Source organism: Carex rostrata, chromosome 24 (assembly GCF_964058835.1).
Source record: "Carex rostrata chromosome 24, lpCarRost1.2, whole genome shotgun sequence".
NCBI classification, from domain to species: Eukaryota; Viridiplantae; Streptophyta; class Magnoliopsida; order Poales; family Cyperaceae; genus Carex; species Carex rostrata.
Window position 1 is genome coordinate 3,352,132 of NC_135941.1, and position 27,440 is coordinate 3,379,571.

A 27,440-nucleotide genomic window follows, 5' to 3' on the forward strand; every position below is an offset into this window, starting at 1 on the left:
GTTTGCCCGGGAGATGGCAACAATTTCTAAGGAATAATTGCGTTTTTTTTCTTTGGATCCGTCGTGGATTACGGACCGCATCTCCACATGGATCCCATAATTCTAACTCTCTACAAAAGTAAGCCGTAAAAAATTATGAGGCATGAAAAGTTGTGCTTACAGGGTAAAGTCTCTGTGCTAGCTCGGACTTGCTTCCGTTTCTTTATATATATATTTTGAGGAGGTTCAAATACCTCTATTTTTTGTGTCTCCATTATATTTCTAATTTTTAAAACTTTAATAATTCAAAATTTAAAACTTAAAAGTCAAAATAAAACCGTTAAATGTGATCTATGTTATTTTCTCTATATGCTCATAAAAAATCATCACATTTCAATTTTGTTTTTATGTGAATCAATAAGTTTAAAAATTAACGTCTAGAAATTATTCACGTTAATGCGTTTTTTACAAGCTCTTGATGACAATCAAAATAAAATTGAAATGCCATAATTTTTTACACATGCATAAATAAAATGACGTAGATCATATCCAACGGTTTTATTTTGACTTTTAAGTTTTAAATTTTAAATTATTAAAGTTTTTAAAAATGGAGGCATGATGGAGGCATTTGAACCCTCCTCATATATTTTTGGAGGAATTTCACGTATACCCCTTAAAAACTTCAAATTAAGTATTTTTCTCTCTAAACATTAAAATTACATATTCCCCCTCTAAATTTCAAAAACTCACAAATATACCCATTTTATTGTCTTTTATATTAAAACTAATCGTAAATTTACAAAATACCCATTTTACCCTTTATTACAAGTATCAAATACCCTATCGAACTCAAATTTGAATATGAAGGGTTCATCTACCGCGCACATCGCATTAAGATTTGTACGCGCCACTTCAATATTCATGCGTGTTTGCTTCAAGATTCGTGTTGATCTAGCACGTACTGATCTTAAAGAAATTTTGATTTCCACGCATTGCATTAAGATCTGTGCACATTGCTTCAATATCGATGTGTGTTCGCTTTAAGATTTGTGTTGATCTAGCGTGCACGGATTTCAAAGCATTTCGGACGGTAGAGGAACGCTTAAGTTTCAAATTTGAATTCGATGGGCATTTTATGCTTTTAATAAAGAGTAAAATAGATAATTTATAAATTCAGAATGAGTTTTAATATAAAAACCAATGAAATGAGTAAGTTTGTGAGTTTTTGAAATTTTGAAGTTTCCGAGAGGTATATGTGAAATTCTCCCTATTCTTTTTCTTTCTTGAAATGCAGACCCAAGTTTCATTAAACTAAACACCTAACCTAAAAGCAGGACTAACGATTCCGAACTCATTTTATAAGACCTCACGGGTCCTGAATTCAGGTGTAAGGGCTTCGGTTTTTTTTTCCTTTCTATTTTTTTTTTTTTATAGAAGAGCTTCGATGTTAAAGACTTGTGATGAGATAACATTTCAATTTTCATAAATAAAAATAAAAGCTTGAGTCGTGTTTTACCTCGAGGAAGAACATTTTAATATTCATACTACATAATTATACTTACAAACTCAGTCTCAAATAGCTCCACGTGGTTTCTTATGCATTTTAGAATTTACTTTAATTTAAACATGATTGTAAGCAACTGTCACGTATTTTCATAAAGTCAAAATATATGAATAAATTATTTAACTTTTTAATTCGTTATTCAAATCCTACAAAATACATATTTTAATATTAAACGTAATTAATCCTCTACAAAGTCAACAAACCAGGGTAAAGATTTTAACGGAGCAATTTTGGTTCATCCAACGCACAAAACCCTATTGTAAATTTGTAACTACGTAGTTTGTGCGCTGTATAAAGTCAAACTTCTCTATTAAAATCAGAACTAGCAGGGATGTTTGAGCGAGAGAATTTAAATATACAAGTATATAATATTCCAACAACATGACAAACAAATTGACTCCGTAACATGTTTTATCTCAAAAAAAGAAAAAAAATTTAACATAGACTGTAACTCTCTGCATACACAGCCGGGGTGGGAACTATAAAATTTTAATAAGGATAACTAAAATTTAAAACAAACAATATGTATTAGATGGGATCTGAATTAAAATTCTTATACCTACATAATATAACTCTAACTACTAAACTATATACTACAAGTAAACATTTGATATTTTATAATGAAGACTAAACAATATAAAACGTTATAAAAAATAAAGTTTAACTAAATTACAATATACATAATTCAAATTTTGAAATTATAGAAGTGGCTAAACCTTCCTGATTACTTTTAGACTTGCCCCTGTACACAACAAATGCCGAATTTTTTATTAATATCCAAATTTAATATTAAATTTCAAAAAATAACCGGATCAGTAACGTTTTTCGAAATCTACCCTTTCCGGAAAAAATTTTTCCGGAAAGAGCCTCTGTTTCCGGAAAAAAATTTTCCGGAAACGGTAGCTACTTCCGGAAAATTTTTTTCCGGAAATAGGCTAAATCCGGAAAAATTTTATACGGAAATAGGAATTTTTTTTTTTTTCCGGAAAAATTTTATCCGGAAATAGGATTTTTTTTTTTTTTTTTTTTTTTTTTTTAGGAAATTTTTTTTTCCGAAATTTTTTTTTTTCAGTTTTTATTTATAATTTATTTATTTTTTGTATTTAAGTATTACAAATATTTAATATAGTTTTTTAAAAAATAGATGGAATACTATATAATTTGATTTATTCGAAGGACTGCTACAAATAATCCGGATCAACATTTTTCATGCCGGATTTTTTACGGCCGTAAAAAAAAAATAATATAATATAATATATGCATATGTATATGTATATATAATATAATATATGCATATGTATATGTATATACAATATAATATATGTATATATATGTATATACAAAATAATATATGTATATATATGTATATACAAAATAATATATGTATATATATGAAAATGAAGATATAAAATATGAGGTATTGGAACCCTCGTTTAGTGCCTCGTATAAAAAATATGAGGTATAAAAAATATTATATATACATATATTATATTATATATACATATATATACATATATTATATTATATATACATATATATATATATATTATATTATATATACATATACATATGCATATATTATATTATATTATTTTTTTTTACGGCTGTAAAAAATCCGGCATGAAAAATGTTGATCCGGATTATTTGTAGCAGTCCTTCGAATAAATCAAATTATATAGTATTCCATCTATTTTTTAAAAAACTATACTAAATATTTGTAATACTTAAATACAAAAAATAAATAAATTATAAATAAAAACTGAAAAAAAAAATTTCGGAAAAAAAAATTTCCTAAAAAAAAAAAAAAATCCTATTTCCGGATAAAATTTTTCCGGATAAAATTTTTCCGGAAAAAAAAAAAAAAAAAAAAATTCCTATTTCCGTATAAATTTTTTCCGGATTTAGCCTATTTCCGGAAAATTTTTTTCCGGAAAGGGTAGATTTCGAAAAACGTTTCTGATCCGGTTATTTTTTGAAATTTAATATTAAATTTGGATATTAATAAAAAATTCGGCAACAAAGGTATTACGTTATATTTGATTGTAAAATAAGAGGTAGAGTAAACTTCTTATTACACACTTAAGGCGTTAGACGAGGAGCAAAAAAAGAGTATGATTTAAAAAAGAGGCGAGTTAATCCGAAATAAATTATTTCACTTCTCTGTGCATATTAACTTACTCTGCCTACGTAACTACATAGCACACTGTCACGTACAAAAATTCATTTTCTAACATTTCATTCCTCAAGAGACCTTAAACTACCAAACAAGATATATAATATAAATAGTAAAATAGAATAATTAATTTAATCTTCATTAATTTTACTCCACAATCAAATATGACCTTAAGTCTTGAGTCCCGAAGTTTAAAAAAAAAAAAAAATTCAAAACACATTGAAGTTCTGAGTGCTTCAATTTCAGCGGTCGCATCTTTGAAGATTCAAAATTATTTTCTTCTTTTTTTTAACCATAATTTAGAAAAGTACTCGGAAAATATCAGAAACCGTCCGATTAAAATCTGGACCAGCTCGGTTTGAAGTAAATTGTGTAAAAATAGATCAGACGGTCTGAATTTAAAACTCAAAATTCAAGTTACATCCTATCATCTGAAATCAAGGTGGATCTGTCTAATAAAGGAGGGAAAAGAAGATTCCGCATTCTCTTTAGAATACAAAAAAAAAAAAACTTCTTCTTCGATTTTTTTATGTTAGGTATTTTGCGTGCGTGCATTCCCTTGATTTCTTTCTCTCTAACGTGTTCGGCCGACAAATGGGAATGGACGCGGGCGCGGGATTTGAACTGAAAAACACTGTTCCCGTGGGAAAAAAAAAATTCAGTTGAACTGAATTTTTTTTTTCCCACGTGAATAGTGTTCGGGCCGAACACGCCCTAAGTTTTCTCTGCTTCTTTACCGCACAGAGAGAATCAATTTATCAAAGAAGAGAATATTCAATATTTTCCCATGCTTTGAAAGTAAAAGTTAAAGAAGTACTGATTATAATTAATTCCTTTCGGGTGGATGTGACTCATTTTTGGGTTGGAACGTGCAAGATGCATGTACCAAAAAAACTATAAGCAAAAACTGAGCAAAAAGGTACGAATTTGAACTATGCTCTGTCACCTGTGTCCATTTCTAGTGTTGTTCTATCTGGGTTTTTTTTTTTTTTCAAATTCGACTCTTGTGTTCTAGAAATTTAAAAATAATTCAATCCAGAACAATTATATTTTTTTTTAGAAATTAAAAATTTAATTCTTTGAAAATTAATAGAACTACACCAATAATACAGTCTCACCAAGCGGAGGTTTCAAATGTTAAGCTCCATGATCATGATCACATATCTGTCAAAAAATTGATGGAACTGCATCATTAGTGCAATTTCGTCAACATGTTCGTGGTAAAACTCCATTATTAATTCAGTTCCTTCTATTCCTCGAACGAAAAATAATCAAATGGTTATCTGAAATTTTGATTTTTTTTCATGCTAGAAAAATCAGAATCCTTGCTGATTTTCAGCTGAATGTACGAGAACGAACTAAAATACAAATAGTGGCAAAATTTTGGTCCAAATTTTGAGAAAAAAACGTTATATATTATTTTATCTATATGCACATAAAAAATATTACCTTTCAAGTTTATTTTTACACTTATACGAATCAATGGCTAAAAGAAATAACATTTATAAATCATCCACGTGAATAACAATCAAGATAAAATTAAAATGTCGTAATCATTTACATTTGCATACAAAAAAAAATATAGATCATGTCAAATAATTTTATTTTGATTATATTATCTCCTTATTTATTATAATCAAAAGGTTTATATTTTCTCATTCTCTCAATCTCGTATGAGAACAAGAAAGAATATATATTTGTATTTTAATGTATCCGATAATCGTGTTATTTTTATTATTTTTATAAGTTTAAATTTTTTAATAAAATAATCATGTTGTTTTAATATTTTTTGTATAATTTTATAAGATTTAAATAATATTTATTTATATATAAAATTTATTACTCCTCGCAACAAGCCATCAAAAATATTCACGAAACAATCTGTCATATATGGATCGAAAATACCAAGTCTCATTTAATTTTTCCACAATGAAATCGTAACAAAGTTCGTTCGTACTTATCTACACTGAGCTATAAATGCCTTGCTCAAGCATTTCGCTATTACAAGTCATAAGAAGCTCCACTTAAACTTTGGCATTTACTACAGTTATGTAGATATGATGTATGTCATATACAGTAGCGGAGCTACAATGCCAATAGGGTATGCAGCTGTCTACCTTGGAAATTTTTTTTTTTTACTAGGTTTTTTAATGGGTTTTGTTTACTTCCGGATTCGATTTTGCCTACCTCTGAATTCAATTCGAAGTAGCAATTGTCAGTTCAGACTTCAGAGATTGATGTGTGAGTCGTTTAATTTAATTAGAGAAGAAATGTATTTTTAAATATTTGTTCAATTCAGAGTAGCGATTCTCCTCTGCCCAGTTAATACCAATCATTTTAGAAATCACAAGTAATTATTTTAGTAATTTTGATATCAATTAGTAATTTAAAAATTAATTTTAGTGCATTCATTTTTTGAATATTTTTTGACCGATTGACTTTATACTAAATTAATTCGAATATTTAAAATTTTCACATGTAGATACATCATTCGTAAGGTAGGCGGGTTTTAACGGTTCAAATTCATCATTTGAAATCGATTTGATAGGTTTTGAAATTAAACTTACCAAATACTTTGATGAGCTTAAGAACACCCTAGTTCTACTCATATACTGTATCGGCAACCACAATGTGAAAAATCACTGGAACGTAACCAAATGGTTCCTTTCCATCAGCCTCTCCTCAATGGAGGTCCATGCGGAAGATAGAAAGGGAAGAAGATGAGAGGGCCCGTGAATTTCACACTCTTAGGGCCTGTTCGGCAGCATTAGAATAGTGGAATTGAACCTCTATTCTTGCCGAACAGAAAGAAAATGACTTGGAATAGAAGAGGCGGAATAGACTACTTTTTCTCTATTCTCAATTCCAAGGGAACCCTGAAATAGAAGAATTGAGAGGGAAAAGCGACGAAAACTACCATCTTTATCCATTTACTTGGCTGACATGGCAACTTTATTCAATTTAATATTCTCCCACCTCTCTTATTTGGGCACGGTTCCAGAGAAAGGAAAACATTTTTCTCTATTAACTTCGATCATTATTTCCGATGATCCGCCATTGAATTCGCAAAACTAAGACTACGAGATTAATGCACGCGAAATGCTCTTTCCAATGAGATCCATTTTAGTGATTTGCTCGTGGTTGAGAGCGCTATGGTCGAGAGCATCGTAGTTGAGAGCGTCGTTGAGAATGTGATTTATGCATGCGAACTGAAAATGTCTCAGAAGAAGATGAAATGTTTAGAAGATGTTGAGAGCGTCGTTTAGAAGATGAAATGTTTAGAAGACGTTGAGATGTTGAGAACTGAAAATGCTTCTTCTTTATTTTTGAAAATGTTGAGAGCTTGGTTGAGGTTGTTGGAGAAGAAAGGTATGATTGTCCATTTTATGTGACAATGGACACCTCTGTTTCAAGTTTATCACATATGTGTTTTCAAATTTTATCTTTGTTTTGACCCATTAGCTGAAATAAAAGAAATGAAATATCATGCAGTGTTAAATTTGTTTTTATATTAATTTTTATTAATTTATTGGTGCCAGCTTTGTTATAGCTTTAAATTTATTTGTATTGATGTTTGCTCTAAAGTTTAATAATTGCGATTAGACATAATTAAAAATTGTTTTCAATAGTTTATATATATTGTATTTCTAGATGGCAATTTTGATATTTTTACATTTAATTGATAATTTTCTAGTTAAGCAGTACATTGTATTAAAAATATATACAAAAAAATTTAATAAGGTTATAATAGTCATTTCTCTATTAGATTCATATTTAATAACTTTATATTTCTACAATTCCATTTATCATGTTTGCCGAACATAACAATGGAATAGAGGAATATCTTGGAAGAGTGATCAATTCTCAATTCCACAATTCCTCTATTCCATCACTATTATGCCTGTAGCCGAACAGGCCCTTAGGAATTGTTTGGAATTAGTTGTCTATTTCCACCGAACGCATTTGAAATTGATTGGAATTAGAGAGCACTCTTCTGAGCTTTTTAATTCCAACAGGGATATGGAATAGATTTTGGAGGGGACAAGGAAGTAGATGAGTCTATTTTACTATTAGGCCCTGTTCGGTTGCACCAGCGGGAATAGGAATGGATACGGGAATCAAAAATTTTGAACTGAAAATTACTGTTCACGTGGAAAAAAAAAATTCAGTCTGAGTGAATTTTCATTTTCCCACGTGAACAGTAAACTTTAGTTTGCAGCCGAACATGCCCTTATTGGGTTGACATGGCATTCTTTTTGCATCCATTTCTTTTAGTACGCACCTTTCAGACGAGAGAAAATTTAATTCCACTATTTGTGCTCATCGAACACAGTTGGAACTAATTAGAAGAGGAGTCAATTCTTTATTTCATATTCCTTTTCTCTTCTCCGAATCCCTCCTATTCTGTGAATACGTCCCTAATGGTTCAATTCCAATAATTTTGAATTTTTTGTGGCGAAAACATTGCAACTCACGTAAATTATTGGAACCGAACCATTAATTTGGTTCCAGAAAATATCCTAATAGAACTGAATAATTGATTTCATTTCATTTACTGAAAAATTATTAATTTCTAATTTCTAAAAATAAAAGATTTGAAAGAGATTCCTCTTTTGTGGGTTCGGGCGAACGCCAAACAAAATAAAAAAAAACGAAGAAAAACAGGAAAAGGAGAAAGAGGGAAGAAATAACGTTAACCCATGCCCTGTACGGCTGTACTTGAGCTGGAACGCAGGCTCCTCCCTTCTGGTTTCCTCTATTGATACATTCATTTCAAAGACACCCACCAAATTGTTGTGCTAACCAAATTGTAGTTTTAGCACATAAGCCCTTCTTTCCAAACCTAATTTCTACGGTTCTCTCTCATTTTTTTAATTTAAATTATAATAATATCTAAATGAAATTAATAATCGATAAATTAATAAGAAGACCGTGCCACTGTTGATTTCATATGATATAAAAATAGTTTAACCTCTTATTTGTACTGTTGATTTCATATGATAGACTAATTTTGTTTACGAATTATTTATACAAATTAACTTAGATATCTATTTTTTTATACATTTCGTTGTCGTGAAATGAATATCGTATATCATAGGAAGATTTACGTCGTTTCATTTACTTGAATGATAAAGGTGTAAGAATAGAAAAATACCTCACATTATATAAGTATATCTTTTTCATTAAATAAGTAAAATGTTTAGCATTTAAATACGAGGACATTTTCTTTCTTAAATTCAAATAAGTGATATAATATATCGATGTTTATTACATACTAAAATATAACTTAATCACAGTGTTGTAAAAACAATCTCAATGCCCGATTAAGCGGTCATTTAATCGTTAACGGATGTCTGTTTGCGGATGAAAACGATTAATCGGCCGTTTCACCGTTTAATTGTCCGTTTATTTCCATTTATTCTTGTTTATTTCCTTTTATTCCAATTTATCTAGTGAATATTTATTTTCACATTGATTTTTTTCTGTGATAGTGTGTGATAAGTTTTATAAATCATGTATTTAAGTTTTATTTGTGCTTAAACACACATCCAATATTTTTTATATATGTTTTTTTTCTTACTTACTTGAAATTGATTAATTCTTCTGTTATTTGTATACCATATATTTGTCTTACTTACTAATGTAATTTTTTCATTTAGTACGACATGTTCATTTATGAAACTAAGTTGTTATCATAAACTAAATTTAGTGATTTTATTTTGGAATGTTTCATTTCTTTTAAATAATATGTTATTAGTTTTTGAAAAATCTTAATTCTTGAATTAATTTTTTTTATTAAATAAATGTGTTACTTAGACATATAAAGTACTTATGCATTAAGAAAAAATAAGCGTAGTGTCATGTTATAATAATATAACTAAGTTAAATTAAGTTTATTTGATAAGTTTAATGAGTTAAATAAATTATGATATATATATATACATAAATTTAATAAAAACATTAAATTGTCTGTATAATTTCGATTATCAGTCGCATACTGATTAATTGTTTGATATACCCCATTCGTCCAACGACCACATACCATTATTTACAACACTGCTTAATTATCAAATATTATTTAACTTTTTGTTTGCAGAAATATAATCCGCAACTTAATAAATTTCATTATTTTTCTATTCTCCATCAATAATTTTTGTTATTATGAACTATACAGAGATTAATTATTTTTTTCTTAAAAAGCATGTGTGTTAAAAAAACACATGATATCCTATAATCACACTTTTACAAACGAATGAAAACCAAAAAAAAAAAAAGTACGTCTACGCGATGGACTAGATAAAAATTCGGAGATTCTGAAGGGATATGGACTGTAAAAAACCATTATTTCCATATTATACACTATTTTAAATTTCAATATTTTGAAGGGGGTTTTATACAGAATCGGCTCCGAACTTTTTCACACAGTGTTGTGTGTCCCTTAACCGCGTCGCCTAGTTCTCGCCTTATTTCATGCGCCAGCGCCACCTTTCTCTCTTTCGCGCCCCTCGCTTCGTCTCCTTCACTTTCTCTCTTTCTTTCTCTTTGCACCATCTTTTGCAACAGTAGCTTTGTGCGTAGCGTAAGAGATAAACTCTTCGTAAGGTAGACAAACTACTTGGAAAGGGGATAAAAAACAAAGAGAAAAACAGTTTCGTTTCAACTCTCTTTTCTAGCGGGAAAAGGAATCGCTCTCTTTTCGTGCATTTGCTCGCTTCATGGTGGTTTCTTCCTCTCTGAGCGATTTCTGCGTTTGATTTTGCTGAAAACAGCGATTGATGAAGTAGGCTTTTAAGAGAAAAAAAGAAGTGTTATTTTGTAAATTTTGAGCGATTTTAAACCATCTGAAGACGAATCGCTATATTTTCCTGCATTTTTCGGTTCTTTTCTTGGCTTCACCACAGGCGTTACTGAAGTTGGATTTTGAGATAATTTGGGGCTTTGGTGCTTGCTTTTGGTAGTTCTTTGGCTGGTCTGTTAAAATTTGGGCAATTTTTTGAGCGAGAAGCACTGATGGAGTCTACTCGTGGATATTTTGTCGCAGGGACAAAAAACCAATTTTTAGTGCTCAATGCTGATGATTCCATCAAGGTGAGATTATAAACTTTTTATTTTTAAAATTTTTCTTTATAGTATGGGTTTCATGCTTTGTGTAGGTATGTTCACTAGCAAGCAATAAGATATTTCCTTCGATTTTGTTTTTTCATGTTGTGGTTTCCTGGTATCGAATGTAGCTATTTTTTACAATTTCAAACAATCTGACAGTTTCTTTTTGGGGGTGTTTCTTCTCCAATATTTTAGGATTAATCTCTCCCTCCTCTTTCTGGGTTTTCAGTCAAAGCGGTTTTAGTTTTGGTAAATTTGGAGATTTAGTGGCCTACAATTTAATTTTACCGCTGTACTATAATTCAATTGGTCAAAGCACGTGTGACCTTTTAGTAATTAAAATTTATCAATTCGACCTCACTAATTTTGTAATAATTTCACTGCATTTAGTTTAATTTTACTAGTTGAAACGATTTCCTCCTCGTGTACCTTGATAAATAATTTATTTCATCATGTACCGTATTCCCTTCCTTCCACAACCCAATTAAAGAAAGATGTTTAAATTTAGTGAAAATTCATGCAGAAATATGACCTTTTAATTCGACCCTATCTAATTATGTCTTTTTATAAGAAATGATCCTTGCACATTCTATAGGTGGCACTACTAATAATAAAATACCCATTTTCACACCTCTCCATTTTATAATAAAGGCTAAAAGCCATGGTCACAATGGTGAATCTCCTCGTGATTCTCTATTTTATTAACAAATTGCAAGATAAAATTTAGGAATTAATGCTTAATGGAGTACTTATTGTGACTATGTTGATGTAATATCCCCTTTGATACACAAATCAACATCTTTAAGTCACTATTCAATTCATCTGCTACTGTTCTACATGCAGGATAGATCCATTCAGCAGCAGTCAGAGCAAATTTGTCAAATCTGTGGGGATGACATTGAATATTTGGAAGAAGAGGGATTTTTTGTGGCATGTAATGAATGTGCCTTTCCTGTGTGCCGCAATTGCTATGAGTATGAAAGAAGAGAAGGCACTCAAGCTTGTCCCCAGTGCAAGACTAGATATAAGCGCCACAGAGGTTTTAAACTCTAATTTGACTTCTTTTTGATAGTTCAGTTGCTGCTTTGCAAACATATTCTTTGGATGAAATCTTTACTTCAGGCAAATTACAATAAAAGGGGAAAAGGAAGAATATAATTAAAAATAATGGGGAAAAGATAGATTTGGGGTAAGAATAGATATAGATGAAGGTTATTTCGTTTTCTTGTAGAACTGGATAATTTTATGTTCATATATGATATGGCCATAAAACATTGTTTTGTGGTCAAAGACGTGCCATTTTCTGGACAAAACATTTTAGTTACTATGGGAAATAATTGAATCACAATCTCAAATATTTCTAGTCAGTAATCGACTCTTCCATGACGGTTCATGTAGATATTTTAATGACATGAGTAAGATCATGTGTAGGCGCTCTAATTTTTGTTAAAATACAATTTAAAATTTAGGAAGCCCTAGAGTTGAAGGTGACGCGGAAGAAGAGGATTCGGACGACATTCTTGATGAACTAAATTTTGGTGGAATTAACGGGTCAAATAATTATTATTTACCTCATAATCGGCTTCAAAGCCAGTCCAGTCTCGGCCAAAGCTCTAGCATATGGGCTTCTCCTGATGATTTATATCATGAGAAATCTAGTGTACCACTTCTGACATATGGTGAAGAGGTACTCAAGAAAACTTAACTAACTTTTGAAGTGATTTGAATGGATTAGCCCCTCCAATCTGCTGCTTGTTTATTTTATTTATTTATTTATTTATTTTTTTTGGGGGGGGGGGGGGGGCGCATTTGACGTTGATCAGATGGCCTACATGCTGTGCCATACTTTGTGGGAGCGGATTTGAAGTCATGAATTGACTAACCGGGGAGTATGGCACTAGCTGGTATTGTAAAGAAAGCAATTTTCACTTGATATTCAATATGGTACCTCAAAGAATATATTTTTTGGCAAGTACCTACAAGAAATTGATTTTGTGAGCCAGTTTAATGGATTTTAACAGACATGTTTGCCCTCTCATAAATATACGTGAACCAATATACATTATTTTTAGTTTATTTTTTATTTTTTATCTTTCTTCATATTTGAGTGCTGGAGATTTCTGTACTGGATTGTGTAGTTTAGGTTCTGATCCCAGGTAATATTCCACATTGTTTTATTCATTTAATTGTTTTGCATGATTAATGGCCATCTTTTACAACTATCTGGTATATATAAGTAAAGAGAATGAATAATTCAAGAAACATACACACACAGAAATCCAATTAGCAACCCAAAGAAATGCAATTGCTGGTAACCTCTTAGCATGTGACTAAATATATAGCCGGTGCTGTTTGTATTAAACTGTTTTTATCTTTGTGCCTCCATTTGCAGGTTGGTGGAATATCTCCAGATAGCCATGCTTTAATACTTTCACCAAATATTGGTTTTGGAGGACAGCTCGTCTCTCCTATCCAATGTAAGTTTTTGGAGGTTATGCATTTAGAATATTTTGATTGTTACAAAAAAATAATACCATCCTGATGAAAAAAAGATGAATAACTAAACTAAATAAAATGAAAAGCCAGGTCTTGGTATAGATGATTATTATGTTACCAAAATTTGAATTGCAAGTGATGTTCACGACATATTTTGTATGTGCAGATGACAAATCAAGGCAAATGAACCCAAATAAAGACGTGGCATTGTATGGTTACGGAACAGTTGCATGGAAGGATAAGAAGGAAGAGTGGAGACAAAAGGACCTTGTTAGATTCCAGAGCTCTGCTGATGGTGGGGACCACTTTGATGACGGTGACTTAGAAAACCCCAATTTGCCAATGTAAGCGTTTTCTTGCATTGTAATTATATTTATAAGACCCCTTAAAGCAGACATATATTTTATAACACCTCTCAATTGTGGCACTTGGCAAGACCAACTGCCAATATATGAGCTACTATTATATGAACAAATTGAAGCAGTACTGGCATTGAATGTTTTTGTTGTCCATTTTCCATTTATGTCCTTTCAAATTCGTCTAATGGAAACAGGAATGATGAAAGTCGTCAGCTGTTATCAAGGAAAATACCTATTCCATCAAGCAAGATCAACCCATACAGGATTGTGATCCTGCTGAGGCTTGTAATTCTCGGGTTGTTCTTCCATTATCGGATTCTAAACCCGGTAAAGGATGCTTTTGGGTTGTGGCTCACCTCGGTCATTTGCGAAGTGTGGTTTGCTGTTTCATGGATTCTGGATCAGTTCCCCAAATGGTGCCCAGTAGAGAGAGAAACATATCTGGATCGCCTCACTCTTAGGTAATTAATTGATGGCTTGTTTTTTTCTATTCTAAAATTCACTAAAAGTAATCTAAACTTGTATATTTTGATTGCGCTGCATGGTATATATTGACGAAGGCTTCTTTTCTAATAAGAGCTGATTGATTTCCTTCTGCTTTATGCTCAATTAATGGGTGAAGTGAGAATTAAGATTTATTCTATATACTTGTTTACCATTATTGCTAATGTATGTTACCTTGTGAAGTGCAGACTAGAGAATATCCATTCAGAATAATATTAAAAAATGACACATTGCAATAATCATGAATGAGGTCACCAAGCTTTAAATTCCCTGACATTGTTCTTGCTTTAAAGTACAATTAGTAGCCTCTGAATTTGAATTTCGCATAACTTTTGATGCAGGTACGAAAGAGAAGGGAAGCCATCTGAGCTGGCAGACATAGATGTATTTGTCAGCACAGTGGATCCCACGAAAGAACCACCTTTAATAACTGCAAATACTGTGCTTTCAATCCTAGCTGTTGATTACCCGGTTGAGAAGGTCTCGTGCTATGTATCAGATGATGGGGCAGCATTGTTGACCTTTGAAGCAGTGTCTGAGACATCACTGTTTGCCAAGAAGTGGGTCCCATTTTGCAAGAAGTACAGCATTGAGCCACGTGCCCCTGAGTGGTACTTTTCACAAAAGGTTGACTACTTGAAGGATAAGGTGCACCCAGAATTTGTGCGAGAAAGGCGTGCAATGAAGGTTGGATTAGAGTTGCAAATTTCATCACCCTTAGCAATTTTTTTCGATTATTTTTTTGTTCACATGTTGGATTATTTATTTATTTATTTTTTGGCAGAGAGAGTATGAGGAATTTAAGGTGAGGATAAATGCTTTGGTCGAGACGTCACAAAAGGTTCCAGAAGAAGGATGGTACTTGCAGAATGGTTCTCCATGGCCAGGAAATAATGTACGAGATCATCCTGCCATGATACAGGTCCTAATTTACCCCCTTTTTGTGCACTTCATATTCCCATGTAAACATGCCTCTCCTTGGATGCTCACAAATACAAAGCAAGAGAGACTTGACACTTTTTGTTGGCATTGCTCAGGTATTTTTAGGTACCAGTGCTATAGACGATGCTGGAGATCCTCTGCCGATGCTGATTTATGTTTCCCGTGAAAAGAAGCATGGTTATGATCACCACAAAAAAGCCGGTGCCATGAATTCTTTGGTAAATATGCTTTTTCTTTCTTTCTTTCTTTCTTTCTTTCTTTCTTATCTTGATTTCATGTTCTTTCTCATTGTGTCTTCTGGGGCATTACATATCAAACTTTTTAACTGAAAACTATAACAATGCATAAAGCAACTGTTTTTCTTCTCTCATAGCTCTTATTAACTAGTTTGTTGTTGCAAATTTTAGGTACGGGTGTCAGCAGTGATGTCAAACGCACCTTATATATTAAATGTGGATTGTGACCATTACATAAACAATAGCAAGGCGTTAAGAGAGGCAATGTGTTTTCTGATGGATCCAATAAGTGGCAAGAAAATATGCTATGTCCAATTTCCCCAGAGATTTGATGGCATTGATTGCCACGACCGTTACTCTAATCGTAATGTTGTGTTCTTCGATGTATGTATATGCTATTTCACTATTCATTTTCATTATAATTCACTTCTATTTCCATTCAGAGTAGAATTCTACATCAATCTAACGAAGAATAAGGGGAAAGTCTATTTGTTTAGCTAAGGCTTGATTAAGCTCTGATTGCAATTTAACACCAAGTAAGCTAAGAAACTTGAAGAATCCCTGATAGAAGATGAAGAGGAAAAGAAACCCGTATCAAATTTTCTATCTTTTTTTTTTGGAACAGATAAATATGAAGGGGCTAGATGGAATACAAGGGCCAATATATGTCGGCACCGGGTGTGTTTTCAGAAGACAAGCACTGTATGGGTTTGATGCTCCAGCAAAGGCCAAGCCACCTAGTAAAACATGCAACTGCTGGCCCAAATGGTGCTGCCTCTGTTTTGGATTGAAAAGGAAGGGGAAAACAGCCAAGACCAAGAAGAAGCATAGTAGGGGGAACAAAGATAAATCCAAGCATAGAGATTCTAGTCAAATTCATGCACTCGAGGATATAATAGAGGAAATTCCTGGTCAGGTTCTTATATTTTTCCATTTTGCATTCTAGATTCTTTTTGGAAATCTTCAATTAGCTAATAACTTTTAGTATACTTGAAAGATATTCTGGTTACTTCTTAATTGGATTACATTAATTTTTGCCAAGTGACATCATAAGATAACCATTTTCTCTTGCTTAATTTTCAGGGGTGGGAATGGAAACTGAGCCATTAGTACCTCGTGAAAAGCTGGAGAAGAAATTTGGCCAATCTCCAGTTTTTGTGGCCTCAACCTTGAAAGAAAATGGAGGGGTCGTTGCCTCTGTTGATCTTTCAGAGTGTCTCCATGTAATTAGATGTGGCTATGAGGACAAAACCGAATGGGGCAAAGAGGTCAGTTTTTCAACTAGTTTTGGTTTATACGTGTGAGCCTTGTTTCTCTTTGATATCATGGAAGACCTTTCAATTGGATTTATGTGGAGCATTCAATGCATTTCATGATAAATTCTTCCCATGACTCTTTGAGTTGCGAGTGTAAGTTTACTATTTTGTTTTTTTTCTTCCAGAAAAATTGAATTTATGACAGGTCCATGTAAATATTGAGGAGGGTTGAAATGGCTCTATTTTTTGTGCCTCCATCATGCCTCCACTTTTTAATTTTCGAATATATATTTTTTTAAATTATATGTCAAAATAAAACTTTAGATGTGATCTATATTATTTTCTGTACATGCACATAAAAAATTATCACTTTTCGGATTTGTTTTTTTATACAAATCACTAAGTTGAAAATTCAACGTCCGGTATTTATTTATATCAATATATTTTTGCAAGCTATTGGTACAGATTAAAACAAAGTCGAAATGTCGTAATCTTTTATATATGCATAGAGAAAGTTAAACAGATCAAATCTAACAATTTTTTTTGTTATCTGAGTTTTAAATTTGAAGTTATTAATGTTTAAAAATTGGAGGCATGGTGGAGGCACACAAAATAGAGGTGCATTTGAACCCTCGTAAATATTACCGTCTTTTGATAACAATATGGTTTTATCTGAGAACACTGGAAATATCTTGAGGTGGAACTTGGCCCATGATTTTTCCATTCTCACACTGTTCCTTTCCAGGTTGGATGGATATACGGGTCAGTAACAGAGGACATCCTTACTGGGTTCAAAATGCACTGTCACGGTTGGCGATCTGTGTATTGCATGCCAAAGAGACCTGCTTTCAAAGGATCTGCACCGATAAACCTCTCTGATCGTCTCCACCAGGTGCTGAGGTGGGCCCTCGGTTCAGTTGAGATTTTTCTCAGCAAGCACTGCCCCATCTGGTACGGCTATAGAGGTGGTCTCAAGTGGCTTGAGCGCTTCTCCTATATTAATTCAGTCATCTATCCATTGACATCTTTTCCTCTTATTGTGTACTGTACATTGCCTGCTGTGTGTCTCCTTACTGGCAAGTTTATTGTACCTGAGGTATCATTTAGCTATCTTCAACTTTCTTTCTTTCTTATATCCATGACATGGGAATATCATTTATAACTTATAAGCATATCATGACATATGCTTACTTAAGTCATATATCCATTTTTAAAGTCCAAATGACAAATCCAAACTGTTCGAACTGATCTCCTTCCTGAGAGCTTCGTTTACATATATCTTTTAAAATTTTGAATTTATTTAATATCAAGTCAAGCGGTCAAAAAAATGAAGATTTTAGTTAATCTTGATGCATTATTTTTTTAGAAAAATCTTCATTTTAAAAAATTCTAAAAAGATAGTAAAATATTTCCAAATAATCAAAATTTTGGTTCCAAGCACATTTTAATATGAAGATCATGTTGAATTGCTCGTATTTGTCATTTGATGTTTGAAAATGGACATATGCCCTGATATGCTTAGTAAGTAGCGTAGCCGGACTATATCTCATGATGATTCAGGTGCTTATAACACAAATAAAACTGTCATGTTCTTTTGCTCTTGTGCAGATTGATATATATGCAAGTATACTATTTATGGCACTATTCGTCTCAATAGCAGCAACTAGTATTCTTGAAATGCGGTGGGGGCATGTGGGAGTAGACGATTGGTGGCGGAACGAGCAATTTTGGGTCATAGGTGGTGCTTCCTCTCACCTATTTGCAGTTTTCCAAGGCCTTCTAAAGGTATTAGCTGGGATAGATACAAATTTCACTGTCACGTCAAAAGGAGGCGACGATGAGGATTTCTCAGAACTATACACTTTTAAGTGGACAACTCTGCTTATTCCCCCCATGACTCTTTTAATATTGAACTTCATTGGGATTATATCAGGAGTTTCAAATGCGATGGCAAATGGGTACGAATCATGGGGCCCGCTTTTTGGGAGACTATTTTTTGCAGTTTGGGTAATTTTGCATCTGTACCCGTTTTTGAAAGGGTGTATGGGAAAGCAGGATAGAGTGCCGACAATTGTTGTGGTCTGGTCAATTCTTCTGGCTTCAATTTGTTCATTGTTGTGGGTCCGGATCAACCCGTTTATTAGCAAGTATGATGGACCTGTTTTGGAGTTGTGCGATGGGTTGAATTGCAATTAACAGGAACCTTAAGGGGGCGTTGCTAAAGAGATTATTAAGGGGTGTTTGGTGGTTTATTTTGACTATATTTAGCAACGGGAGTTGCAAAACAATTTTGCAGCCTCCAATCACTAGCCATTTTTACTATTCGTTTTTCTTTTTTCTTATAGCTTTTACCATGTTACTTTAGCTTGTTGATCAGTAGGTATTGAATTGGAAAGCGAGATAGAATGGTTCTGGATAGTGTGGTAGATATTACTGTCAGATTAGTTGGTTATTTCATATTGTTAATTGTTAACGATGGCTAATGTGGTAATAATTCGCCATCATCTTTAGTGTATTTCGTTACTCTGTGATTTTTGCATTTGCGTATGTTGCAATAACACGAGTATCTTTATCGGGATATATTTGGGTATGAAATGGATGAATGATGCGTATGTATTGACAGCTCTTCTTAGTTCATACTGTCTAGGTAACGAGCATTTCTCCACTAATTCCTGGAAATTGTAATGTAAATGCTCCAGTGAGATGTGCTCGTGTTATCATAACAAAAACCGGTATCACCTCCTGAGCGAGACATGATCGGTGCAAATCAAAACAGATCCGTTCTACATCAAAATTTGTGCTTTTCTTAGAAATGAACTGCATCGAGGAACGAGGACTCATTTCTTTCCTTGTTATTTCTTCCTCGCAAATCGCTACAATGCAAATGCGACATCACCACAAATCTATTTCTTTGAGGTAAAAAAATCATTGTATTATAATGGTCACATGCTGCGGTACACGTTGGGTGAAGATTTTGACATAGTAGTTTATGGTTTATGGAGAGCATCGATAATAGAGTCAAAATAAAGCTCCATAAATAAAAAACTGCTCTGTTAAAATTAAAAGCTTTTTTCGGCGTATGTACATGTATTTGTTTTCAGATTTCGTGACACATGAGAAGAGGGACAAGAGAGGAGAAGGAGAGAATTGAAATATATATATATATATATATATATATATATATTTATCTCCTTTTCACTCTGATTTGAAAGTTAATTTAAAACACTGTATGTTTGAAGGATGAGAACATTGAGAAGTGATCTTTCCTCCCATCTTCATTGATTTATAAACCGTACCTTATTAATTTGTTTATTCCACCGGTACACTCCGTAACAAAGAATTTATTGGCTTGTTTGGAAATAAATAACCCACCAGTCAGCCATCCAGCTTAGATCAGATGGTTCCCATTTCCCAAAGATTTGACCAAACTCATTAATTGTTCATCTAGTCTGATGTAAATATTAAATGCTCCAGGGCGAGGCAAGTAGAGATTAGAGAATCTTCAATATAGTGCTATCGAACCGTATTACAACACAGAAGCGTTATCTTTAATCGTACGACTCTCTTTACGATTTATTAAACTTGCTTCGAATTTTAGTCAAACATAGTATGTTTTTGTCATATCACGGATATGAATTAATTACTAGATCCAATCCCACACACTTACAATCACAATCTTAGAGTTTATCGTGCAGTGACAACATTCGCTCTCTTCAAATCGTACAAAACAGATCCCAACTGAATAACTGATCTGTCTCTCTCTCTCTCTCTCTTTTTGAAGTCTTTGAAGTGTATCTAGAACGCTGTTTAGCTTTATCCAGATCAAGAAGGGAATAGGCTGGTAGTAGTTGTGTTATGATCAAAATCTTTGTCGCATCGATTTCGTTATAAAGGAACCTATAACGTAACTCTTTCTGTTGTATTGTGCAATAGTGCATTGCTCTATTAGACTATTACACCGATTCTGTTGTAATGGAATCTTATATCGGAACTCTCTAAAAAAATAAGTAGTTTCTCGAGTTCACAGCTTGGTTTACTGCCGTTACAATAGTCCAAATATGCACAATTTTTACATGTTTTCGAATTCAGATACCATCAGAAACAAAAACACCACATATCTTCACCCCAGAATTGCTAACTCTATAGATGTGGATTGCATTTTTTTTAACCATTTTCCACGCAACAAACCAAAGAACGACAAAGAGAAAAACAAAATTGCAGTTCTCCATGACTACACAAGAGTGCGACATTTTAGAAATCTCTTGTGTTAAAAAATATCATTGGAAAATTGAATAGAAAAAAAATTGAAAATAAGGGCTTTAAATGTCCGGCGTTTATTTTCGAATGGAATTTTTAAAGTTTGGCCCATAATTTCCATCATATTACTATTTTTTTTCAGATTCGTCATATTATTTTTTTGAAAAATAATGGTATTTACCACCAATTTCATTTGAAATAAAAAACTATTGCATATCTGACCCAATACCTAAAATTGGTACCAAAATCAAATACGGCAAGTCTGTATAGCTGTTCAAAACAAAAGTAGGCAATATCATAAGAAAACACAAAAACATTTTTTAAACGAAGAATTTTTTAGATTCCTCCTAGTAATAGGTTTAAGATATAAATATTTCAATCGTCAGGTAGATTCAAATAAAGTGGTCAAATTCATCATTTAAAATCAATTTAATAATTCTAAAGCTCATACACAAGTACACAACTTTTATGAATATAAACTCGCGCTATGCTGCTAGTTGCATCAATTTCCTTATTTGAAGTATATCTTTAAGCAATTGCACAAACTGTATGCTTGATTAGGCTAGGACCGCCAGGCGTAATTCATCCATCCTAAAAAGTATTCAAGCTAGTATTTTCTGTAATTGCATTTTGAATAAATGTTTTTCCTTATGATTACAGACTGAGAGTACAGCTCTTTGTATAGAGATTTAGAATACTGTAAACTAGTGTAAAGAAATTCTAAACTATGGTAATATGCCTTGGTAAAGATGCTCATTCCGGTAAAGATGAAGTAAAGCGTGCTTGAGTTCTCCATGCACCACAAAGGGACATGTCCAGTTATTACTCTATTACATCTAGAGGTGCAAACGGATATCCGATCATATCTGAATCCGTATTCGAAAATGAGATATGGATATCCGATATCTGAATATCTGTGTGAATATAGATATATAATATTCAAATATCTGTGCAGATACGAATACAGATATAATTTAATATATATTATGAAAAAATTTATATATATATATATATATATATATATATATATATATATATATATATATATATATATATATATATATATATATATATATATATATATACGAAGAGGTAGTCTACGGTGAGTTGCGAAGTAAAACACGTTTCTACTTCACGTTGTATTTTTATTTTGAAAGTCCAAATTACCGATCCGAACCGTTAGATATTTAATCCATATTGAAATGTGCTTGGTGAAGGATGTGTGTTTTGAAAGTTATCTTTTAATAATAATTTATGTGTTGTTCATGATTTTATTACGAATATTATTATTCTTGTTTCTTGAGATTTATATGTTATATCTTTGGAAGTATTCAAGAAGATGCTCTTAGTCTTGAATCATAGAACTCCTAAGATGAGAAACATTTAATCACTAAATAAGTTCACAATCGTGGTAATTAAGGAGGAACATTAATTACCGAGGAAGATTGTCATGTAGATTAAAGTACATTGAAGTTCTATAAATGCTGATAAAGGATTATCATTTAATTACATGAATATATAAAATGTGTATTTTATATATTGAACGTGACCTAAATGAATGGAACATTATATGGATTGTGTTTTGTGTCATTAATGTTTTCATTGTGTCTTTAGAATCTTAGATATGAGATGTGTAGGTTTTTCACATGAGAAGCATATAATGTGATTGCTATTTAAATACTATCTTATGATAGGAATAAAATAGCAGTTTGTTGTGTACAACTTGTGTGGGAGAAATCTATATGTTAATATTACCATTGTCCCTCAATTTGAGTTATGATATTACTGGGCCCCTTGGTAAAGTGGAATTATATCGCATGCAATATAACTAATGTAGTTATAATTATAATTCACTTGAGAGACCAAGAAAACGAATATAATGCAAAAATGACATGATCCTATTTTGCATATTATTCATAATATCATGTGACAAGGATAGACACAAAATTAGTGGATTGAGTAAATGATTACTATGTCGTTTGGATAACTATAATGTAATGATAGAACCTCTTATAGTCAATAATATAAATATTTATATTATTGCCAAGATGACATAGATCCTCTATACGGTCACACCAACTGAAGAGAAACAACAAGTATTTTACATTTCATAATGATGTATAAGATAAAATACATGTGATGAAATGCTAAAATAAAATGTCATAATATGACATGCTTAGACCATAAATAAATTTATGAAGTTATGCAAATATTATTTGGTATAATGTTTGAATACATTATAAGAATAATATAAATATTGTATAATAGAATAATATGAATAATATTATTTGTTCATAAATTAATTTATTGAACCAACCATAAGATGAGATTAAAGAAAGAATGAGATGACTAAACAAGACTAGTGGCATTTGTGTAATTGATTCAAACTTTACACAAAGGGTTGCCCTAACCCTTGCTTATTTAATTAAGGGGGCTCATTTGGGAGAAAAATAAGCTAATTTTCTGCCTATAACACTTGCCAAAATCAGCCCCTTTGAGCAGCCACGTTTTTCCTTTCTCCTTGACCGAAAGTTGAGAAACTTGCTCTCTCATCTTCTCTTGTTAGGTTTAGCCACCAAGAAATCAAATAGTTTGTTGATTTAAAGATCAAGATGTGGTTGTATCTAAGCCTTGAACTCCACATTCATCTATCTAAGAGGTGTGATAGTTCGTTGTTTAGGTTCAAGGTGAACCAAGAGGTGCTTCCAAGAGATCTAGAAGGGAAATCGACTTCCCTCTAACAAGATATTTGACAATCTCTTTAGGTATAAATTATTATCTCCTCTTGTATAAGAAATGAATAAATTTATTTATTTTTATTTAGTACACATTAGGTGCTTAATGAAACTATTAAGAAGTTTCTTGTTTGCTATTGTCATATAAATAACGTTATTTGTGTATTGACCCAAGTGGTGATAGGAATTTTTTTTAATTCTCACCACATAGGCATACACATGAAATTCCTTACACTTGGAGACCAAATTTTACATTTTTTGGAATTTTTTTACTATTTATTAAGAATTTTTAAAAATTGCTGTTTTGCTGTGAACAGTAAAATTTTCTGGACCATCAGATCAGCGACTTTCAAAATTGCTTAATAAATAGTAAAAAAATTCCAAAAAATGTAAAATTTGGTCTCCAAGCGCATTTCAATATGAAGAACAAGATGAATGGTTCGGATCGACGTTTTGAACTTTAAAATCGCAAAACATGAGCGTGAAGTAAAATAGTCACTTTACTTCGCAACTCACCGTAGCCTAGCTCTATATACGAATATCTAATTCATATCTATATTTGCTAAATATCCGAAAAATAAAAACCAATATGTATATAATTTTACCACTATCCTCCGACCCGTTTGCACACCTAATAATTAACTCATTTCTTCTACGTAAGGTTCAATTGACATCCGATACAACCCATATTCACTGTTTTTCAGGTCCCAATTTATAAGCCAATATACATTGTTATGATGTCTTATTGCTCTCTCATTAAATTATTAGAAAAAAATTAACAATTTTAATACAGATGATGGATGATAAATACATATTTAAATTTCACATGAGATGTATGATGTATTAATAAAAAGAAATTAACAGGAACTTTTTTTTAAAAATAATATATTAGGAATAGAAAATCTCGCGCAGTCAACACAAAACCCGGGCGCTCGAGCCTAACATTTCAGCGACTCAGCAACTACATTTTGTGAAAATTGAAAGAGAAATAGAAGGAAAGAAAACTCATCCCTCTTCTTCCTCCTCGCGCGACCCCTTCCTTCGCGGTTAAGCATCTCAGATCTCTCTTTTCCTCTCTACCCACCTAACCGGCTAACCCCAGATCTCTCCCTCTTTATCCTCTCAACAATGTCGGAAAACGACACAGTCCCTCTTCACCCCTCCTCCCAATCCGACATCGACGAGATCGAGTCTCTCATCTACGCCGCTCCCTCCGCCACTGTTCTTCCCGCCCGTCCCCCGTCACCTCCTCGCGCCACCATCCCCATCTCCGTCCCCGTCTCAACCGCACCTAAGCCTCCAGCTTCTGTCCCTCCTTCAATTCCCATTACCGTCGTCCCAACCCTACCCGTCAACCCAAACACTGTTTCCAGCGGTCGTGTCGCGATCGCCTCTGAAGGGTTCGGATCTCCAACAAATACGCTGACTGAACCCGTTTGGGACACGGTAAAGCGCGATCTGTCGAGGATAGTGAGTAATCTTAAGCTGGTTGTGTTTCCAAATCCGAATAGAGAAGATCCAGGAAAGGCGCTTAGGGATTGGGATCTGTGGGGGCCTTTCTTCTTCATCGTTTTTCTTGGTCTTACGCTCTCTTGGTCTGCCTCAGTGAAGAAGGTTAGATCTGGTTCTGATATCTTTCCCTTTTTTAATAGTTCATGCTATTATATTTAATATTTTTAAAGTAAATCTTAGTTCAAATTGCTCCTTTTATGCTTTAGAGATAATTTATAAGTGGATTGATATCAGGAGAAGTAGAATAATAGAAATGGAGGGCATTAGTTTAGCGTTTCTGGGAATTTCTTGTTTTCTTCTTTTTAATTGGATTGCAAGATTTGAATTAAAGCAGAACAGAAATTAACTTCATGGATAGAGCACTGCATTTGGATTTATGGAAGTTCATTTAACGGAAGTGTACAAGCTGGGGATATGATTGCAAGCTTCTTGACAACTTTAGGCTAAATTGTGCAAGTTCCACCTTTTGTGGCAATTTAACTTTTGTTAATCAAGTGGCTCAATTAATGGTTTGGGTTGACAGAATACTGATTTTACTACTGACCTATGCATAAAGTTTGACACCGAGTGATACATATATACTTAATCATGTATTATGTTTCTGTTTTTGTTTGCTTTAGTCTGAAGTATTTGCGGTTGCTTTTGCGGTGCTTGCTGCTGGGGCTGTTATTCTCACTCTAAATGTTCTTCTCTTGGTAGACCCTCTTCTCACATCTTTTTTCCCTTTTCTCTATCTCCCTGTTTAGTTTTTTTTGGTAAATTTGTTCTGAAACTTGTATCCTTCATTTTTAAAAGAATTCCTGCCTTCTGCATAAAGAGGATTACATGATAAATAAATACAAAAATCTTAGTTGTACCAGTCAGGTAATGTCCTGTACCAGTTGGACTAGAAATCTGATCCAGCTTTAATATGAATTATTTCTTGTACGTTATTAATTGTAGGGAGGTCACATAATATTTTTCCAAAGCTTGAGTCTGCTGGGTTATTGCCTGTTCCCGCTTGACGTAGGTGCTGTTATTTGCATGCTCAAAGACAATGTTATACTTAAAATAGTTGTGGTTGGAATTACACTTGCTTGGAGTTCTTGGGCAGCGTATCCCTTTATGAGTGCAGCTGTAAACCCTAGGCGCAAGGCCTTGGCACTCTATCCCGTCTTTCTCATGTACATTTCAGTTGGTTTTCTCATCATTGCCATCGATTGAGACTTCGAAGGTGGATTTATACATTAGTTTTCTATGAAATTGTAGCCCGGTAACACTGTTACTAGTTTTGTTCCTTGACATGAGTATATGCATATGGTGTTACATGAAGTTCTTTTGTTGAGTTGTAGGTATGAATTTGGGCATAAAAGTTGCAGTGGAAATTGGGATGAGTTTGCTTTTCATACACATGTGGCTAACATTGTTATTGGTATCCTAAAAAAGAAAAATAAGTCTGCATTATATGCTAGGTCCAAGGCAATTGCCTTTTATCCAGTCTTTGTTATATTATCATTGCCACTTTGCTGGATAATTTCCTTGTTGCCATTTGTAGTAGTAAAGAAATGGGGCTTATTTTGGGATAGAAAAGTTATAAAGGTTTCGTGGTTATATTAGATTGGTTTCTATGAATATGAGTTACTAGCTGAGCTAATTGTGCAAATACGACACATGACACTACATGGTGGTTATTTCTGTAATCTTTATCTCGTGCAATGTAGAATGATTTTATTGAGGATTTTGAATTTCCGGATAAGGTTCATAGAAGTGGAGATGGGAAAGTTGTAAACTATTAAATTGAGATTATTTTGCATTTATCTTGGATTGTACACGACAATACGATGATATGTACAATATGCTAAGCACTGTATTAACCCTTTATTATGTTCTTTTGTTTTAGGAAAAATGAAAAATGCAATGACCATTGAACTTTTGGGAAAAAAAAAAATATGACATTGATTTGGACATTTTCATGTTAACTTGTGTATACGGTAAACTGATCTTAAATCTTCGAAAGGATAAATCAATCTGCGCTGCTAAATTCAATCTAAATATTATAAGCTGTAGTAAATCAAATTCTATATTTTTAGGATTATTTTTTTCACTAGTTTTTCTATACGGAAAACGCAAATATTCCTATTAAGCGGCCCGAACTTTTTAAAAATAATAATTTTCTCATTATTACTAAATGCACCCATAAACGCTACAGGTCGGCAAGCTCATTTGTTCAGACAAAATCTCGGCCGTTCTTTAATTAATCACGTCCGTTGATCAGTAAATTGGGCCCTTATACATCTGTTGCGTGTTGTCAACTATGTAGAAGTCCATATTTAGTGAGAACTGA

General features: G+C 32.7%; 2 protein-coding genes across 2 annotated transcripts; both read left to right on the forward strand.

The window, feature by feature from the left end:
* Positions 1–10,577: 10,577 nt before the first annotated feature.
* LOC144575585 (cellulose synthase A catalytic subunit 2 [UDP-forming]-like) lies at positions 10,578–19,046 on the forward strand. The gene is made up of 14 exons (XM_078325781.1): positions 10,578–10,805; positions 11,664–11,859; positions 12,290–12,507; positions 13,213–13,297; positions 13,483–13,660; positions 13,870–14,136; positions 14,521–14,866; positions 14,964–15,101; positions 15,217–15,339; positions 15,529–15,741; positions 15,983–16,268; positions 16,441–16,625; positions 17,359–17,709; positions 18,222–19,046. Exons 1-14 carry the CDS (start codon positions 10,728–10,730, stop codon positions 18,807–18,809), a joined length of 3,252 nt encoding a protein of 1,083 aa, XP_078181907.1. The 5' UTR covers positions 10,578–10,727; the 3' UTR covers positions 18,810–19,046.
* Positions 19,047–24,561: 5,515 nt separating this feature from the next.
* Positions 24,562–26,481, forward strand: LOC144575436 (protein YIP4b-like). The gene is made up of 3 exons (XM_078325584.1): positions 24,562–25,219; positions 25,738–25,812; positions 26,060–26,481. The coding sequence occupies exons 1-3, from the start codon at positions 24,734–24,736 to the stop codon at positions 26,318–26,320; spliced, it is 822 nt and encodes a 273-aa protein (XP_078181710.1). The 5' UTR covers positions 24,562–24,733; the 3' UTR covers positions 26,321–26,481.
* Positions 26,482–27,440: the final 959 nt, after the last annotated feature.